At 40.5% G+C, this 20,672-nt stretch overlaps 1 protein-coding gene across 13 annotated transcripts in view; it reads right to left on the reverse strand.

Annotated features, from left to right (window-relative positions):
• The window catches only part of MAP4K4 (mitogen-activated protein kinase kinase kinase kinase 4), a 184,648-nt gene that overhangs the window by 33,775 nt on the left and 130,201 nt on the right, over positions 1-20,672 (reverse strand). For all 13 annotated transcript variants that reach the window (XM_077749360.1, XM_077749357.1, XM_077749351.1 and 10 more), the window contains exons 10-12: positions 18,850-18,922; positions 17,139-17,349; positions 3,336-3,497 (exon numbers count right to left, since the gene is read on the reverse strand). In XM_077749360.1, coding sequence (XP_077605486.1) covers positions 3,336-3,497; positions 17,139-17,349; positions 18,850-18,922 — 446 coding nt within the window. The remainder of the gene's footprint in view (positions 1-3,335; positions 3,498-17,138; positions 17,350-18,849; positions 18,923-20,672) is intronic.

Consider the following 20,672-nt stretch of genomic DNA (forward strand, 5'->3'; position numbering starts at 1 on the left):
AAAACATACAGTGAAGGATTGTCCCCAAGATTTCCAAACTGGTCACGAAGACCTAAGGAGTCTCATAAATGAGGATACACACTCCACGGATACATACAAAGTTCTTCGGTAAGAACGCAGCTGTTATATACAAATGCAGGATTGCAAAGAACCATGATATTCCTCTTAAGGGTGGTAGACCAGAGAAATCAAGTTTAATTAGATAAGAAACCAGAGGGTTCTCATTGCCCTAGAGAGCTCGTATTAGTCGTTTAAAACAAGCATAGATTGCCAATTTTTAAAACCCCAAATCCAAACGCATTTACTTTTAAAACAGAACAAACATGATTTGTGTTTTCTCTGATGACACGGAAGGTACCTGGAATGACTACATTCTGAAAGCCATGATCTGTGAACACCAGACTCAGGTGAGTTCCCACAAATGAACAGGCCAGGCTCTTCAAGAAGAGACTGTGAGAGTGTGTGTGTGTTTGTGGGGAGAGAGGGAGCTTATTTTCAAGGGAAAAGAATGACAAGCCTCTGGAACAATGAAAACAGGTATATACCCAAAACACGCAAAGAGGAGAAATACAACCCTGAAGTTGCATGCATATTTAATACACCTGGAGATCAAGAGAGCTTGATCTAGGACTTTTAGGAAGCCCTCAAGCTCCCATTTTCTCAGTCTCCTCATTTGAGAAATGAGTATCAAGAATATTCTTGGGGCACATGGGTGGCTCAGCTGGTTAAGTGTCTGACTTCAGCTCAGGTCATGATCTCAGTTTGTGAGTTCGAGCCCCATGTCAGGGTCTGGGCTGACAGCTCAGAGCCTGGAGCCTGCTTCGGATTCAGTCTCCTTCTCTCGCTCTCTCTGCCCATCCCCTGCTCATATTCTGTCTCTCTTTCTCAAAAATAAATAAACAAAAAAAATTTTTTAATAAAAAGTTAAAAAAAAAAGAATATTCTCTTACAACTCTCAAAACTTTTTGTGAGGCTCAAACAGGAGACAGACATTAAATAACTCTGAAATACAAACAAGACATTTCCTTCCTTTTTTATTTTGTTTTTGTTTTTAACGTTTATTCATTTTTGAGAGAGAGAGCGAGCGAGCGAGCGGGGGAAGAGCAGAGAGAGGGGGAGACACAGAATCCGAAGCAGGCTCCGGGCTCTGAGCTGTCAGCACAGAGCCTGATGTGGGGCTCGAACTCACTGACCGTGAGATCATGACCTGTGCTGAAGTCAGATGCTTACCCGACTGAGCCACCCAGGCACCCCCATTTCCTTCCTTTCAAGAGGGAAAAAAGCTAACTATTCCAGAAGGGGAGAAGGCTAAGGGGTCTATGAAGAGAAATTTTATTCTGAAATTCAGATTACGTCTTTACAGCATCTAATGCTGACCATCCACTTGTACCATGGCGCACACTTTAAAATAAACAAAGCTATACATCTGAGCTGGATGGAAGTTTTAGTTAACCAATAATTCTGACTGGGAGAATGCTGGCTAACACAAATCATGATATATATTTCCTTAGAGAACTTTATCTTATAAAATAAACCTTAACCAAAAAAACCAATCTGGGGCAAGTGTATCTACAAGTGTTGGCAAAAACACTCTGATTCCAACCTGGGCTCCGTGTCCCACTGCCCATAGCCTGACCTTCCACGGCACATGCTACGCCAAGCACTGCCCTAGCGTGACGCACGGCCTTCCCCTGCAACAGCTAAGAAAGGAATTGGAATTCCAACTCACCTCTTCTTTGAACTGGACTGAACTGAATCATATCTTGAAAGATCATATTATTACAATCGTTTGTCTTGCTTTAAAATACAAGGACAACCAAGAAAGTCACATCTATCCAAATCACAAAGGTCCTAACATACCCTGAGCACGCAGAATACAATCATACATGTACACAAACATGCAGAAATGCAGAAATGACATGTTTCTTACAGCACTGTTAACATGGGAAGATTCTGCAATGGCATAAGCAAAGTAAAACTACTCTGATATCTCTTTTCAAGAAGTGAAGAATACGTGCTGTACATGAAAGCTAACAAACGTCACTGGCACAGTGAAGGTTAGTACTACTCTCACATGCCCCTCTCACCATCACACTGTGAAGAGCATCCCTAGGAGATGTAACTTTCAAAAGCTTACCTTTACTCCTCTTTGCAACTTCTGAGTATAAATTAGAATGTGGGGGAAAAACAAATAAACCAACCCAAAACACACCACTGCTGACTGGCCAATAATGTCTATAAGGTAACAAAAGTATCCTTAAATTCCTAGGAAGAACCAGTACACATGCAGAGAACCTGAAGCATATGATCAGTATCAAGGATAGTAGTTGAATACTCAGCTTTGGAAGTTAATACCATACTTGATAAGTATTTAAAGTATGAATTTCAAATATTATTTAAACTGGTCTCCATTCATATCTTTCCTCCTTTACCCAGAGCTCATAACGAAGAGTGATCAATTCAAATACGTGAGGGGTGAAGAGGCTCTGAGGGGCTCACACTGATGGCACAGACACAAAAGCACAGACAGGTCCAGGAACAGAGATTTCTTTTTTTTTTAATATTTTTTTTTATTTATTTCTAGGAGAGAGAGAGAGAGACAGACAGACAGCGTGAGCAGGGGAGGGTCAGAGAGAGAGGGAGTCACAGACTCCGAAAGAGGCTCCAGGCTCTGAGCTGGCAGTCAGCACAGAGCCCGACGTGGGGCTCGAACCCACGAACCGCGAGATCATGACCTAAGCGAAAGTCGGATGCTTAACCGACTAAGCCACCCAGGCGCCCCAGGAACAGAGACTTCTAAAGACAACTATAGCTGCCATCAATAAAAGGCTCTAAGTATTACCAAAACATTATCTTTTTTGGCTCAACAAAACCACAATGTTATTAGTTTTTCTAATGCTACACAGCCATATACTGAGTTATATGCAAATATGTTTATTACAATATTCAGCCACTGGATACTTCACACATTACTCGTGGTTGGTTTTTAAGTTCATTAAAGAAAAGGCTAATTATCACCGAGATATTTGGTTGGGGTTCAAAGCATTTAAGCCAAGCCCAAAAAGATACACTGAGAAATCTTTTGGGCATCACACTATTTGGAGACCACTCAATTGATTTCAAGAGGTTTCTAAATATAAAGATTTATCCATTGTTTTTAAATTTCATTTTATTGATTCAGTTTATTGCTGTGCTTCCAACTACGCTTCAGCATTTCCAAACCTCTGAAGTCTTGAATGTTTGTGTGTGTTTGTACTTTTTGTCCCAAATCCCCAAACTCTGCAAAACAACAAACCTCACAAATTCATGGTCAGAACATGCTTTTGTGAACTAACCTGTTCTCTTTCAACTCTCCTCTTTTCTTCTTCTGCCCGTCTCCTCTCTTCTTCTTCTTTACGTCTTCTCTCCAGTTCCTCCAGACGCCTCTTCTCTTCTTGTTCTCTCCTTCGCTGTTCACGTTCTTGCTGCCTTCTAGCTTCACGTTCTCTCCTTTGTTGCTACGCAAGTGAAAATATGTAATCAGCAGGGATCTTCTAAATATTGCTCTCATGACAGTCTGCTGACCATTTGCAGGTGGGTGCTGATGAGGGGGAGTTCACAGACCCCATCTCTACTGGCCAGTTATTTCTACACTGTCCCTCCACCCCATATGTACCAGCTTCCTCATAAATACTGGTCAAAGGTGGGGTGCTTCTGTGGATCCTTACAGTTTGGTTTCGTTTCATATCAATTATTCCCCATACTTCACTATACTATACAACTAAAGGACAGGAAATTCTTTATCCAAGCACATCACTAACAATTATCCAGGGCCCTTAAGTCAGAAGAAAGAAGACAAAGGAATAAAGGAGAACAGAAGTAGAGCAAAGAAAGGAGAGAAATAATTAAAAAGAAGAAAAAGAAACTGACATCAACAAGAGTAAGAAATGCCAGTATTATTCACAGTATTGAATTTAAGAAACTGCTGTTGCACAACATGCTTACTATGTGTCCTGCACTGTGCTCAGTGTTTGATGTTCTTTATTCCATTTCCTTTATCTAATATAATTCTAACAAACCTAGAGGTAAATATTTCAATCCTACTTTACAGATGAGAAAACAGGTTCAGAAGAGTTACATGACTTGCCCAGTGTCACCCAGCTAGGAAGTCCCAAACTAGAAGGGCCACTCTGCCTCTAATGCCTGTAGTATTAACTATGTGCATCCTACTAACAGGTAGGTAGACTCACTCTGACAACCTTTCCTAATCCAGGCTGTTCTACATAACCCCAAAGTATAGAGCAATGGGACACACTGGGCACCTGTGTCTGGCTGCTTTTCTCATCCAGCCCCAGGTATCTGTCAATAAAGCACTTTTGCAGTATAAAGTATAAAATTAACCAGTTCTTCCCACAAATACGAAAAATGCTAGCATCTATGCTGGCACCATCCAATAGAACACTCTGGAATGATGAAAATGTTCTCTCTCAGCACTATTCAACAGAGTAGCCACCAGCCACATGTTGCTACTGAGGACCTAAAATGTGACTAGTACAATTAAAGAACTTTGTTTTTAATTTTACTTCAATGAAGCGAACTTAAGTTTAAAGAACCACATGTGGCTAGTAGCTACTGTATCAGACAGCACAGCTCTAAAGAATATACAGTCATCGAATTTCTCAAGACACAGGAAGCTGACAGTAGTACCTCAAACTTCAATGTGAAACTAAGATTATTAAAGAAGAAAGTATGGGATAAAGTTATTGGGAATATTAGACATAAATATTTATAATGGGCATAAAAGTAGGTATTTATTACAGTTTAAGTATTCCTTCTGCACCCCCTCCCTACAAGTATTCATTCTGCAGGCAGACACTTAAAAATTATTTCCTGAGAAATAGAAAGAAATGTCTTCTTACGGGTGGAACCCTTGCACAGAGAGGATTACTTGGTACCTGGTCTCTCTCAGCTGAGTATTACATTACCATTACTCTCAATACAGTTCTGAGTCAGCGTTTGGCCACATCTCCTCTTATTCCATATATTTTCATGCTTTATTTTTTTCCCCCAGCACCGTCTGCTCTTAGAATTCAACACACAAAACACACCAGTATCCCATGGGTGTGGGTGGGGTCATAGAAAGAAAAGAGTTCCTATCCTGGTGTTTAGAAATGACAACTTTAATTGCCAAGGCATCTTTATTAAATTGAAACATCTATACTGTCCCCATATAATGTACTTGCTCCCTGTCATTTGCTAGCGTAACACCCATATAGGCACATATGCCATGGTGTGGCTTGCATTCAGGGCACCTGGCCCTGAGCACTGTGTAGCACCCTTGGGAGGATGAAGGCCTTACTTTTTAAAAACTAGCTACCAGATAATAAAACCCACAAAACCACTTCACCCTGCCCCAGGATGTCATGAGCAAAATAATACAGAAACTTGAGGTAAGAAATCTGAGAATCTCGTCCAAGCAGTGTTACTGGAGCTCTTCTACTTCAAAGCAAATTAAGCTAAGATCTTTTCTATATTACAGCTTTTGCTTTTTCTATTCAGGAACAAAACGAAGAGAGTGGCTTTTACCAGTACATTACTTACGACAAATATAAGCTCAGAATACAACCATTTCTCTAACACTGGTAATAAAAATCATTATATTTTGCCAATTGGGAAACAAGTTTCTTTGCTTTAAATAGATATTATTTAATTCCTTCAGATATTCCTGGTTAGCCATGTTTTCCAAAGGAAAGCATCTTCTGAGCTTTCCTTTTGAATATAAACACATTCAAAATAAAACAAAAAGCCTTCTGATAAACCTAAAACACAAAGAATCCCATTCGATCAGTTTTAAAGCTTAAAATCATTGTGTTATCCTTGAAGAGGTGAGTGCGGAAGCTCTGTGGAAGTTTCTGTCCTGAGGAGTGAGGGTGGGTTTGTGCACTCTACTATTTTTACACACTCAGCACTGCTTAGTTCTGAGAACAATCATGGGCAAGGCTGGCAACAACCAGGACACTTTAAGGTTTATAAAAGAGAAATGACTTGCTAGAATACACTGGGTTCAGCAAACACCTGGTAGGAGAGGTAAGAAGGGCCTCATCTCTGGATGAGACAAAGAACCCACAATCACAACAAAGCTACCTGACAAGGATATGTAAACAATTTCCTTCCAAATTAATCAGACAAAAGGAAAACAGAAGAACCAAGAAAAGGGAAACAAAAACAAAGGCAAGCAGTATCTACGCCCTTAAACTTGCCCCTTAGCCTCAGAGAATTTAGGTGCCAAGTGTATCAGAATAATATGAACAGTTCAGAAGAGGCAAAGAACCTTATGCAATGAATTTCACAACTTTTAGATAACAAACGTAGCCAAAATGGGCTAGAGGGGTCCTTTGGGAAGTTTTAGTACCCAGCATGGAATCCTAGAAAGACAAGTGAAATGAGTCAAGGGACAGAGCTTGTGGTCCTGATTCCCCCCCACTTTCCTGCTACAAGCCACTTCTCCTCTAGGAGCCTCAGTTTCCTAACTTGTCAGAACAGGTGTGTGCTAGGCGTGGGAAGGAGGCAGTCTATACCAGAAATCATCATGGCATGGAGTTTACAATGGTTATTATTATTTTTTTTTTGAAGTCAACAGTTGGTGTCTACAATGAGAAAAGGTGTTTAGAAAGTCTTATAGGCAATGAACTCTAAGAGAATCATTCCTCTTCAAAAGACTGGGACTTCACCCTTCCTTGCCCCCCCCCCCCCCCCCCCNGGTGCCCTGATGCACTGAGATTAAGAGAGGAGAGAAGTGAAGAACTAATATGGTAGGTATCTGTATCAGCAGTCTCTAAAAGTGAACAAGACCATCAACTGAGGTCTAGGGAAAAAACACTGAATTCTTTTTTACTTATATTTGTAGCTCACCCTTTTAAGATAGCTATTTTTGCATGTTTTATAATATGCATACTCACTGCAAAGGTATGTTAAGTAGATACATCTCTGTCAGATATACACCTTCAGTTTCTCTTACTGATCGGAAGGATGCACAATTAAAAACCCTCCATGCCACTGCACTGGTCTAAGCAATGTCACATGACCAGAGATGCAGACCAACCACAGCCTTAGAGATGGTGTGCTTACTGCCATTTCTTTATACATTGTGCAAACTACTAAAAGTTCTTTAATTTTTAGATATGTTGAAGTGAAGGTCCCACTTAGACCTACAGTAAGTAACATAGTAACAGAGCCTACAATTGTTTCTTTTATTACTTAAAAAAAATCTGTAATGAAAGCAAAGCCACTCCTGTCTCTGCTGACACCTTAGCTATTACCAGCAAGGGCTCCTCTGGAGAGAGCCAGGAGGAGACACAACTTGAAGGAGACACCGGGATGTTGCCATGCAGAGGTCTAGGAGAAAGGACCAACTAACCAACCGGCACCCTGCTACTAAGCCGCCACACAGCTGGCAGCCAGATGCAGTCTAGCATCCAACTCAAACCCGCCTCCAGATGCAAATCTCCTATGTCCCCAGAGAAGAAAAGGGGAAGTTGCAGAAGAAAAGCAGAGAGGGAGGGAACCAGAGTCAAAGCTGACTTTCCACAGGCTAGGCCTCTCACCAAGAGCCACTGCCTGCACCAGGGCACCGAGCGCAGGTGTGATCTCAGGCCACCGACTCCCCAGACCCACTTCTCATCTTCCCTCTCCTGAGCTGCATCACCTTGAGTTCAGGAAATGGCAGGACCTTGGTGCACCTTCTCTGGTCACCTGGGCTCTAAAGTGGAAGCACTCATTTTCCTTCAAGGCAGTAAGCCCCCAAGTAGTAAGACATGTACAGTCCATTTTCTTGGCTGTTTCCAACTGCACTAAGCGCAGGGCTCCCAGCCCATTAGAAAATCTTGACTACTTTCATCTAACTAAATACTAAGAGGCAACTTTTAAGTGATCTTACAAGTAGCTTTTTCCACATTATTTACATTTAAAAACTTGTTTTTTTAAATTTAAATGTCAACATAATGTGCAATATTGGCTTCAGTAGAAGTCAGTGATTCATCACTTACATATAACACCCAGTGCTCATCACAAGTGCCCTCCTTGATACCCATCACCCATCTAGCCCATTCCCACCCATTACCCTCCATCAACCCTCTGTTTGTTCTCCATCATTAAGAGTCTCTTGTGGTCTGTTTCCCTTTCTTTTCTTTCCCCAACTTTCTATATATACATTTAAACATTTTTAATTGAAGTACAAAGTACTTTTTTTTAAACATTTTATTTCTGAGAGAGAGCGTAAGCAGGGATGGGCGGGGGCAGACACACAGAATCTCAAGCAGGCTCTGGGCTCCGAGCTGTCAGCACAGAGCCTTACACAGGGCTTGAATTCACGAAACGTGATTATCATGACCTGAGCCGAAGTTGGCCGCTTAACCAGCTGAGCCACCCAGGTGCCCCCAAATTAAAGTACTAAGTACTTTAAAAAGTCAAAACGACTATATCCATCGACAGCACCATTCCATGCTGCCAGTCTAGTCATGTGACACTTTCTGATTAAATGAAAACCATATTCAAGGCAAAATTTAGTGTTTGGAGGAGCTATTAATTGCCTTATTCTTATTATTGTTGTCTCTTTCATTGGATTTCTATGGATCTATCAAAAATCATCTGTAAAGTCTCTTGCGCCACTACAGTCATCCTTCCAATATGGTCAAGTCAATCAGGTATTCTTTCTTTCTTCCTAGAGATTAACCTCTCACAGTCCTTTCTCTCCCTACACCAAGCAAGACTGCTTGCTCTCAAAGGCAGCCTATGCTTTTCCACCAACTTCCTATAGCCCTGGTCACCTTCTTTCTTATGCTGGAACACATTCTCCAGTAGCTTCCTGAGGAGAAGTGAAAACAAAGCAAAAGGCTTTAGGGACTTCACAGGCCACAGAATCTTTACTCTCACAAGGTACATATAATTTTGGCTGAGGCAAGTAATTTTCCTTCAGATTTCTGCAAGCACAGCTATGTCATTTTCTAGTTTCTGATCGTGCTCCTGGAGAACTCAGACCATTCAGATTCTTGATACTTAGTACAAGACCCATGCACACCTCTCTACCTGCTCCACCCACCGTGGCTCTTAGGATGCTCTTTTCATCCCAGACACTGTGAACTGTCAAGATGATGTATGTACCTTTGTATGGGTCTTTTTCATTCATTGTGCTGGATACTCAGAAGGTCTTTCAGTCAGTCCAGAAATTCGTATTTCTTAGCCCTGGAAGCTTTCCTTGAATTAGTTCTATAGTTCTCCCTACAGTAATTATTTCCTGCACAATCTAATTAACTGGTCGTTAAAGCCCCTAAATTGATTCGGTTTTTCTTCTGTTCCTCACAAATTTAACCCCTCTCCCCAAGTTCTGGGAGTTTTCATTTATAAAAACTTTTCAGGGGTGCCTGGGTAGCTCATTTGGTTAAGGGTCTGACTCTTGATTTAGGCTCAGGTGATGATCTCATGGTTTTTGAGTTTGAGTCCCACCTCGGGGTGTGCACTGTCAGTGCAGAGCCTGCTTGGGATTTTCTCTCCTTCTGTCCCCTTCTCTCTCTCAAAAATAAATAATTAAAACTTTTAAAATTTAAAAACTTCAAAAATTCTTATTTTCTGAACATTCTTATTTCATGAATGTTGTATGTTCTTCTCATTCGAAGGATATTAAGATTCTATACATGTGTATGTGTGTATGTGTGAGACAGTTTCTGTTCCCTTACACTATTTCCTTTAAGATCCCTTTTCTATTTCTCTTGGAATCTTTCATGTTAAAGGTTTTTCTCAGTGCCTGCAATCGTGGCTGTCCATTCACATTTAAGACAACAAAAAGTAAATTATAAGGGCTATGGAGAGCAGTTGGTAGCTATTAAGATTTAGAGTAAGAAGATGGGAAGCAGCATGGTCATTTCATTGGGGTCTTATGTCCCTTGGACTAGTCAGTATCTCTAGAGAGGAATCTCTGTAGTCTTCTCAGAATCCTCCCAATGTGCTGCCTGGGTTGAGCAGAAGGTGTGGGAAAAGAAGATGGCATCTGTAATAAGTGTGGCTGCCAATACTGTGGGAGCTGAGGTGAGTGTGCATGCAGTCATACTGGTTACTACTTCTTACAATTCCAATCAATGACCTTGTTTTCAGTATCTCTCTCTCCACATACTCAGTTGTGCCTGAGTTCTCCATAGTCTGCGGCTCTGTTGTTCACTTTTTCTAGGAAGTCTATATATGTTCCCGCCGAGGAGAAGGAACAGAGTAGCCTGGCTGCCTGGGGTGGGAGAATCTAACTCTCCATATATACATGCTGTTAGCCCCACCTGTTCCTTCTCATTTGTGACTCTTCCAGAATTCACAGTACTAGCCTTCTTACAGTCTTTATTCTCCCATGTACTATCTAATGTCCACAATTTGATTTCCCTTCTTGTTCTCATTGTCCTTGTTGTTTACACCATTTTTGTTTCTTAGTCACTTCACTGGGATTTCTTAATGACAGTGATGTAAGCGCTGGGGCATCTGGATGGCTTAGTCGGGTAAGCATCTGACTCTTGATTTCAGCTCAGCTCATGTTCTCCTGGTTCATGCATTTGAGCTTCACATCGGGCTCTGTACTGACAATGCGAAGCCTGCTTGGGAGTCTCTCTCCCTCTTTCTGTCTCTCCCCTTCTCTCAAAATAAACATTAAAAAAGTTTTTTTTTAAGTGAGGTAAGCATGTTATCTTAGTTCAACTGTTTTCCAAAATCAATATATTATATAATTATATACCATAATTAAAAATTATTGTAAGTTTTACTCAAAATGCACATCATAAAATAAGAGTAAGCAAATATCTTACAAACACGAACAGGCTACAACTGATGCTCTCAACTGTCAAATGAAAGCCTTCGAAAAGCTTTTTCTTTTGTTTCCTATGAAAGTACCAAACTCTTGGTTACTAGATCAACACACACAAAAGAAGACCATAAGCTCCTTGAGAGCAGGAATCCTGTTTCACTTATCTCTTCTGCTCTGTAGTAAATATCACACTAAATACTTTTTTGGGTTGAATCTAACCCTCACATTGAACACATGGCATCCAAGAGAAAAACTGCTGTGATTTTATCTCAAACATTTAGCGTGCAGAGTAATAAAGGAGTAAAGAATCCATTTTGATCTCTAGGTCCTAACAAGATCCAATCAAATCATAATGCCACCTTTTCAAGATCACTTGGAAAGTACATAAGGGCTTAAACAATAATTGTTACTTTTGGTTAGTGCCTCTTACTTTATACAACACACCTTTTATGCCTCAAGATATTCTGTAAAATCTTTTAAAATACTCTAAGGTCTCTCTGGAACTCAAAATAGAGATCTCAAACCCAAAAGTTCATTTAAGAATGCATGCAAATTTCAACAACAAGCCCCTTCTTTCCACAGATGCACACAGGGCTACCAATAATTGATTCATCCATTTGAGAAATACTAAGCACCATGGTGAGTATACAAAGATAAACTAAACACAGCCCCTCCCCTCCAAGTCTTGTAGGTAACATAAAGTCATATGCTTTTTAAAAATCAACAAGACAATGTGGAAAGTGCTGTTTCCTAGGGCTGGCCCACTAAGCAAGTCCTGTTATGAAAACCAACTGGTTGATAAGACTGATGGCTAAGGCAAAAATAATGCAATTACAGATTCTTCTTCCACATTATGCTCTAACATTTGAAACTGTAAATTGGACTAAGAGCAAGAATTTAAACTATCAACCATAAAAACCACTATACTCAGGACAGGCTCCTAATTTAAGTAAGGGAGGGGTGACAATTAAAACTAAAAGAAATCCCTCAGCAAATACACCTTAATAGATGATTAATGTGAAAAGCTGGCCTCTTACAAAAGAACCTCAAAAGGAAACAGCCCAAAATAAAACATATGCCATCAACCATCAACTAAGTAACATCAATGTATACTGGATTAACCTTATGCCTGTGATTCAAATAACAAAACTTAATGAACATGCCTTTTCAGGCTTACCCCACTAAGAATGATAAACATGACCTAATCCTTTGAGGCATTTGCAAATTGATGTCATCATTTTCTTAAATCACTCTTTGAAAACAAAATCAAACCAACTGAAAAACTGTATGATGCTATAAAGTGATTTCCACATCTCTCAAATTATAAAGAGAATTCCTTATTATTTAAATTTTCCCAAGCATGCCCAAGTAAATATGTACTTTTCCAGCTATACTTTAAGTAGACTTCCTTTCTAGTTTGATGTTTAAAAGTAATGCTTTCATCTCACAATTCTAAGAACTTTTCTTTTTTTTTTTTTTTAATGTTTATTTATTTTTGAGACAGAGAGAGAGAGCACGAGCTGGGGAGGGTCAGAGAGAGAGGGAGACACAGAATCCGAAACAGGCTCCTGGCTCTGAGCTGTCCACACAGACCCTGATGCGGGGCTCAAACCCATGAACTGTGAGATCATGACCTGAGCCGAAGTCGGACGCTCAACCGACTGAGCCACCCAGGTGCCCCTAAGAACTTTTCTAAATAGGTCACACTAATAATGGTGAGGTCCATTTAAGCACACTCCACTGAACTTACTGTCGTAGAAACTAACGGACTTTAACAAACTGGTCTGTTTTTCACATTCAGCCATCTCTAAGCACTTGTGAGGTCATTTTACTCCACACACATACCACCAATCCTTGAGGTTTCTTTCGTGCAAGTTCTGATGAGGCCTTAGTAGAAAAACTATTTGCTTCTCCCCAAAGACAACTCTTCCCCATCCTTAGGCAACAAGTAACATTTGGTGAATTAAGCTAACTCTTACAAAATTTAACTTTAAATATAACCAGATGCTAGACTAGGATGCCAAAGGAACATCTGAGAACTTCTAAGAAGGCTGAAAGACAAGACAGCTACCTTCTGCAAAAAAAAAAAAAAAAAAAAAAAAAAAGGAGCTGCTGACAGAGAAGGCAAGGCATGGGCTACAGGGGTACCTGCACACCCGGAAACATGCATGTAAAAAAGGGAGCACCGTGCTAACATGTACTCGTGATGGGAGACGATCACAATCTGCCAAACAAAGGCCTTTGTGTAGGCAAAGTGGGGTGAGAAAATGGTTCCTATTCCTTTAAGATACATGAAGACCCTGTTGGGGTGAAGGAGTCCACCATGCCTTCTTCCCGAGATCTCACAAATACAAATGCATGGGGCAGTTTATTAACTTTTTCCTTAGAAATGGTTAGGTTTCTCTAGTATTATAATCAGCTTCAGTACTGATCTCATTTCACACAGAAAAATTCTTTTTCTCTTGCTTTCCTTTATCTTCAATTTCTTCCACTTCTACCGACCTCTCTAAAATTTTAACCACTTTGAAATTTGTAGAAATGAATATAGCCATGTGTCCTCTGGTGGAAGAAAAAGAAAAGAAACCACTGGGACTGATACTAACATTTACCCCCAACGTGAGGCAGCCCCAATTACCAAGTGACAGCTGCACCTTCAGGGCCTAAAAAGTCTCCAGGGCACAGGCACCGTGGTCATCTTCCCACAGGGGAAGACTGGGGAGACAGGAAATTAGGGGTTTTGTTTGTTTGTTTAAAGGAAAGGATAAATTCTAACCTTAACTGTTTGACTGTGACTCCTACATGCTAAAATAATCCTTTATGCACATTAAAGAAAAAAACCACGAGAATATGCTATTGTTATGATGGCACCAAAGGCCTATTAAAAACAAATCTTCCCTGGGGCACCTAGGTGGCTCAGTCAGTTAAGCATCGGACTTCAGTTCAGGTCATGATCTCACAGTTTGTGGGTTCGAGCCCTGTGTTGGGCTCTGTGCTGACAGCTAGCTCAGAGCCTGGAGCCTGTTTCAGATTCTGTATCTCCCTCTCTCTCTGACTCTCCCCTGCTCACACTGTCTCTCTGTCTCTCTCTCTCTCTCAGAAATAAATAAAAACATTTTAAAAAATTAAAACAAAAAACAAATCTTCCCTAAGAAATTTTCTTTCTTTCAAGTTTAACTAAAGTAGCACACCAAACCACAGACAAATGTATCTTGCTTTTACCAATAATTTGTTAAGTTTCTTTGAGGTCAAAATGAAGGAGTATAGACTAGGAAACGGAAACTTAGTGAAATATGTAACAGGTTCAAAAAACATCTGAAGTACACCAACTAACATGGCAATCTTAACTTAGACTGCTGATCAGGTGGTCTCTTCATATTTCTATTAAAATTAGATGAAGAATGAGAAAACATGCTAATCAAATATGTGGATGTGGTGGGAGTAGGAAGAAATAGTTAACAGGTACCAAATCCAGATTCAATGAAAAAAGAGCGTGAACCATTAGGATAAGACAACAATACAATGAAATAGTCTTCCTTTGTGCCCAAGAAAATACAACAAAAGAAAGAATGGAGGAAAAAGCTGGCCTGTAAACAATTTTTATGGAGGAAAAAAATGAGCTAGAAGCAACAATTCTATTTGAGCCAGACGTGTGATGATGCAGCTAAATATGAAAAGTAATATGGTAACATTAAAATTTTTGAAGCTGGGTCATTACCACATGGGTTTTTGAATATGGATGAAATACTTAGAAGAGGCGGAGAAAACCCTGAGTGGATCCTGATGAGAAAGACTAGGGAGCAGAGTCGAACACTTGAGGAGCTGTGAGGTCCAGAGAAGCAGTGGACGAAGCTGCCAGTACAAACTTGGCTGCCTGAGCTCGGCATTCTCCCCTTTTCAGCCTGGGACCATCCAAAAGCAACAAGGAAAATGGAAAACAGAAACAGAAACCTCATTGTCAGCCAAACTGAGAGACAAGACTCGAAAATATCTGCAACGGCTTCTAAGATCTCCAGTTCATGCAGAAGCCAAGGAGGAGGGAGCAAAAGAAAACAAAGGAGAGCAATCCTATCAGCATATTTCAAGGAGCAAAGGAAGAGGGGAATATATACACATATAGGTTTTTTATAAAGATGAAGGATCTATGCGGGGCAAAAGAACTAACCTGCAAAGAGGGCTCAGAAATAGAAATGGTGGGGTGGCAGGAGTCCTTAGCGCCAATAAGTCTGATCTTGTGGCAGGTGCAAAGAGAGGAAAACCTATACTCAGTTTCCCTACAACCTTGACTCCTGGGCCATTTCTTTTTGCCAGGCATCGACGACAGGTATTTGTCATCTCCTTTCAGGTTTAACTGTCATTTATCTTATTACTGAGGCTAACCACCTTTACCTACTTTGTTAATAACAAAAGGAATCCCTGTTCCCCACACAGTTCTGATTGAAGGTTTAATGCCAATAAAGGGATAAAAATCATTTATGAGCTCAAATATTCCCATATTACCTTCTGGGATCTAGAGTGTAGACAATGCTTAATTACTGTGGGCTAGTAAAAAGGTGCTAGACCACCAAGAACCCAAATCAGTGGATTCTACTCACGTGAATGTTCCCTGTTTCATACCTAGCTCCACCTTTCCTGATTAAGAGGTGCCAAGAGATGACTCAGTTTGAATTTTTACTTAGAAGGTGAAAGTAAGGGGCGAATTAGAGCAAATACAGAGCAAAGCTCTCATTCAGTAGAATCCTTAATCTTCTAGTCTTTACTTTAACTAACAAAACAAAATGGCTGTAAAACTTCAGTGCCTCTCCTCTAGGCAGTGCTGGCCTTCACTTTGTAATCCTCACTCCCTACTGGGCACAGAAGATGGATAAGGGATCTCACTACCACTTGGCCTGAAGGCAATTTCCGTGGGATGTGTTACAAATGAGCTTGAGCTGAAGTTACAAATTACCAAACTAACCTGTATCATGTCCTCAGGGAAAGTATAGCCCAGGATTTAAATGGACAGTGGAGAATACCGCATAAAGAAACAATTAGAAATAGCCAGAACCTCAAAACTCAAGCATTCTTATACACAAAGTCCATGGTCAACAGGCAACCCTGAAAAACCCTGGACTACCTCTGGGTTTCTGTTATGTTCAGAGAACATGGAGAAAGTCTTAAAAATACTACAAAAGAGTTTGCAAAGAAACCACAAAAAGAGTTATATAACAGTGATGTTGTCCCTCCTACAGAGGAAGGTTCTGTCCTATGTTTTTTTCCACAAGCTCAGGGTGAACTTTTCCATTCTCCTTAGAGAGACAGGCACTAGTTTTCTAAACTCAGGGCAAAGTATAAGGTCCGAATTCAGACTACAAAACACACAAAACAAAGATTCCCCTCAACCCAAATATACTCTTAAATAACTTGGGTAATATCATGTGCTGTTATCTACATTAAATTCTACTGTTTAGTATCAATACAGGGCTTTCTTGTTGTTTTGGGTTCTTTTTCTGCCATAAGAAATATGAAGCAATAAGGTGTATGAATTAAGTGGAAACTACTATGAATGAGAAACTGGGAGCTGTAGTATCATAAATGAGAAATTTGGAGCTATGAGACTATGAAAAGTAGTTCGGAAAATAAAATCAAAAGGTTTTTTCAGCCCGAAGTGAAAGAGTCTATCGATTACAAACGAAAAAGCTGTGGGTAACCACATCACCAGTGGTGCTCAGTATTAAGGAGTTAAATGAGCAGCAGGCAGTACAAAATGTATTTCCCCACCACAGGATTTAACTAATCCTGCTAGGTAACAATTAGATTACAGAATGGCATTTGTATTATACCCAATGTAATTCTTTTTTCATCCCTTACTCTAATATTTACCTAAAGTTAAGGCATTTATAAAAAACTAAAGTTAAGGTGTTTGTACAAAAAAATGTTTTTCCTGTGAAAAAGTCTGAAGTTTCAGAAAAATGTGTACACACGAACTTGGATCCAGAGGCCAACAGAAGAAAAGAAGTCCAGTCAAGCCTGAGCTGGCCAACTTAAACCACAAGCAGCCTTTCCAGAACTGGTATGATGCGGTCTCTGGGACCCTGCTGCTCGGCATCTAGCACAACGGGGCAGGTCCTTCAGTTTTTACAAGCAAGGAGAACATTTCAAAGATCTCAAGGAATGTGAAGGCCTGCCAGTCCAAAAGCATAGATAGAAGCTTTTCTTCTGAAGTTAGCTGACTAGCTAAGCCAGGGGAAAGGTATTCCATTGGGAGGCTACAAAACACTCCTTTGAGTGTCTGGCTACCAGTTTGAATAAAGAAGAGAAAACCAACTGGACATTTTCTTTTTCCTACCTCTTCCAGCCTCCGCCTCTGTTCTTTCTGCTGCTCAATCCGTTTCTGCCTCTCTGCCAGCAGCTGCCTTTTATATTCTTCCTGCTCCCGGAGCTGCTGCTCCTGTAGTAGCTGCTGTCTCCGAAGAGCCTCGGAACGTTCCTTGTTCTCCTGCTGCAGTCTCAGGAAATCCCGACGAAGCGTTGACTCACCAGGCACGTTGACGATAGAACTGTAGGAAAAGGCAGAGCTTTCAGTTGTTCTCACAGATCACTCTGCCCTCTGGATGAGACAGCGGCCTCAGCATGCTACTCCATTTCTCACTCATCTTCTTAATGAGTTCCTTCCACTCTGGGATCAACCAATAAACCCACAGGAATAACTGTATCTACAAATCAATAGCACTATATCCTTCATCCGTTTCTGTCCGCGATGTTTGTGTGACAAGACATCTCTCTAACTCTGGAGTCTCACGTCAACTCAAACTCTGTAAAAGCAAAGTTGAAATCCTCTTCTCCCACTTCATTAGTCCCTCTCTGACCACCTTATTTCCCACCAGTATAAGCAACATCACGTTTTGGGTCTGCCAGGATAGAATAATCGGAGTAATCGTCAGTATTGCCTTCCCTTCTTCATCTGGTCCACCAAGTCTCCTCATGTATGCTCTCCCACTGCCTATTTCCAGAGTAAGCAGTTGAGCCCAAGTGGGTCCCAGGAATGAGCCACTGCGCAGATAAACAGCATCATTCCTAGCTGGTCTTCCTGCTGAGAGCCACTGCTCTACTTCCAGTGTCCACAAATAACAGGGCAAATCAATCTTCTTAAACCACTCTCTCCTTCTATCATGCTCCTATCCAAAACAATTATATTTCTCATGAAATCGGTTCAAATTACTCCAAAATATTAAATCTCAAACGGATTCAAATATTCTCCTATGTAGAAGAAAAAGACATTTTGGAGTTTTATCAAAAGATTTTCTCATCTCTTCATGTGCTCTCTTCAAACCCCTATTGCCCACACATGGGTCTCCACAAGTCTCTCAACATGCCCTTCCAGCCTCCTTTTGTTCAGGAAGTTCTGTGTAGCTAAAGCACAAAGGACTGCCAGGCAAGACCACTGTTAAAATTTTTAAATCCCATATCCCCTGAATAGTTACTATATGGTTCATACTAGCAAACCTTCAACCTTCCGCTTCACTGTACCTTGGGAAGCCACAGATAACCAAAACATAAACTTGCAGAAGGGTCGGGACATTATATACACTTGTAGAAAAATGCAATACTAGTAACCACACTTGTGGGAAGAACAAAACAAAACAAAAAACATTTTGGGAAAGACTGCAGTGTTTTTCAATGGAAGCCCTCCTGGCCTACGAGCAGGACAGCCCTTTGTGGGTAGGACTATTGCATGCGCTGCACAGCATTTACCATCCATGCCTCCTGGAACAGTAAATGCCAGTGATAAGCTCCCTTTCCCCAGAACCAAACACAACCCTACACACTTCCAAATGACCAGGGGAGGAGAAGAGGGCAATCTTGGTAAAGCACCACTGGATAAGAGGATCCAGAGGGGGAAAATGTTCATAGGAATCTTTCTAAGAATGAAGAGATTAAGGTACTGCCAAAGTACTTTAAGATTTCTTCGAACTACACAGGCATCTTTTGACATCCTGGCAATAGTGTGAAACAATGTCTTCATAAAGCAGGAAGCTGAATAGTAGTTTCATCATTACCTTGGCTCTCCTTCCTGCTCAGGCACTTCCTCCTCTTCTTCCTCACTCCCACTGTATTCATATTCGGTTTCATCTATGAAGGACAAGATAAATGGAATAGCTCACAAATCATGACACATGCATGTAGAGGCAAGCATCTCAAGCATCTCCAAGAGCATTATGGCAGAAAATAAATGATATGTTCCTCATGAAAATAACCATATATACAGGGAAGCGGGGGGAAGAGCACGGTGACACCAATTCCCTGGGCCACCCTTATTCCCCATGGAAGAGCAGATTCCACTGCATTCAAGACAGTCCCTAATGGGATGCACTGGTGAGGGGGTACAGGGCTGTGAGAGGTGCTCTCAAGTTCTTGACACTCAAGAAAAGTGGCTCCAATGCGTCAGCAAATCAGCCAAGTCATCCTGATGCCAAAATGCAAAAGGGACTAACTGCCCAAACTAAGGCAATTATTAGGAGACATCATCTGGTTACTGTTGGCACTCAGGAAGCCACACGGAGTACAGAGAGAAAGGTCTGCAGGACAGATGAATGACATGCAGGAGGTACTTGGAGCATTAAGAGACAAAATCCAATGTCCCCATAAATTACAAAGGTGAAGCCAGGGAAAAACCAGTGCAAAAACAATACAGCCATATAAGGAGAGAGAAGATGCTCTTCTTTCACCACATCAAGCATAAGTGTCAATGTGAGCCACCTGTTTTCACTTCAGTAGGTTTCAAAGTGTTACCCCAAAGTAATAGACCTTGTACTAAAGGTCAGTACCTAAAATTTGAGTGAGCAATTTCATTCCAGAGAGCAATCAAAACTAGAAAGGTTGAAGAGACATGTAAAACAAATCTATTTACAAACAAAACCACATTTCTCACTTTTTTTCAGAGATACAGAAGTTTTTCAGAGATACAGAGATACTGGCAGAGAAACAGTTCTGAGAACTTAAAATGGGGTTTGGTCTATATTATTTATAATTCTAGATACACATATCTACAAGTTCATCAGTCTATATATACAACATTAGTTCTTTTCACTGAAAAGACCATCAAAACTGTATAATTTTAAAAACATAAAAATAGGTTGGCTTCCAAAGAAAATTCTAACCTAAGTAATCTTTAGACTCCTTTACAAAAGTAGTACTCTGTTATGTTTAAAATTCTATACTATTAATTAAAAACTAAAAATTACTGACAAGAGGCCGAGGGTATCTGAAAGGTAAATGAAGATAAAGTGCTGCATAATTCCCATCCACAAATGTGCACACGAGTCCAGGCAGAGTACTCAGTAAATGCCTGGCACACAGCAAATGCTCCATGACTGTGAGCTATTATTAAGAAAGTACATACTGGGAAAATGATTCAATACACAAATAACCTCCCTCTCCTGCCCCCCCAAAAGCTTTGTTTTCAAACTTCAGTTCATTTGTTGTAACTACATAGGTTAACATATCAAACTTAATTACTTTTATAATGAATATATCAGAGAACCAAAAGTTGTTGTGAGCATCATTGATAATGTAGCTCTGAAGACTGAAAGGAACATGTAAAAGCTCAATACAGACCTACAAAGAGGACTGTGACCAAGTCTTTTAACTGCCTTGAACTTGCTCTTCTTAGTTCCTTTTTTGGCCTTGAAATTTAAACATTAAAAAAATTCACTGTCAAGATGCCAGTTATTCAAATGTTGTTCTGTAAAGTTATGGTAAGAATTCATAAAACAGAAAGATCAATGTGAGCTGGAGGCCTTGATGAAGGCTAAGTGAAGACAGTGGAGAAGTCTGAACTCCACCTTGCTGGACAGCAAGGAGACAGGGTGCTCCAGGCAGG

This window comes from Crocuta crocuta, unplaced genomic scaffold (genome assembly GCF_008692635.1).
Source record: "Crocuta crocuta isolate KB4526 unplaced genomic scaffold, BGI_CrCroc_1.0 scaffold118, whole genome shotgun sequence".
Taxonomy (NCBI): Eukaryota; Metazoa; Chordata; class Mammalia; order Carnivora; family Hyaenidae; genus Crocuta; species Crocuta crocuta.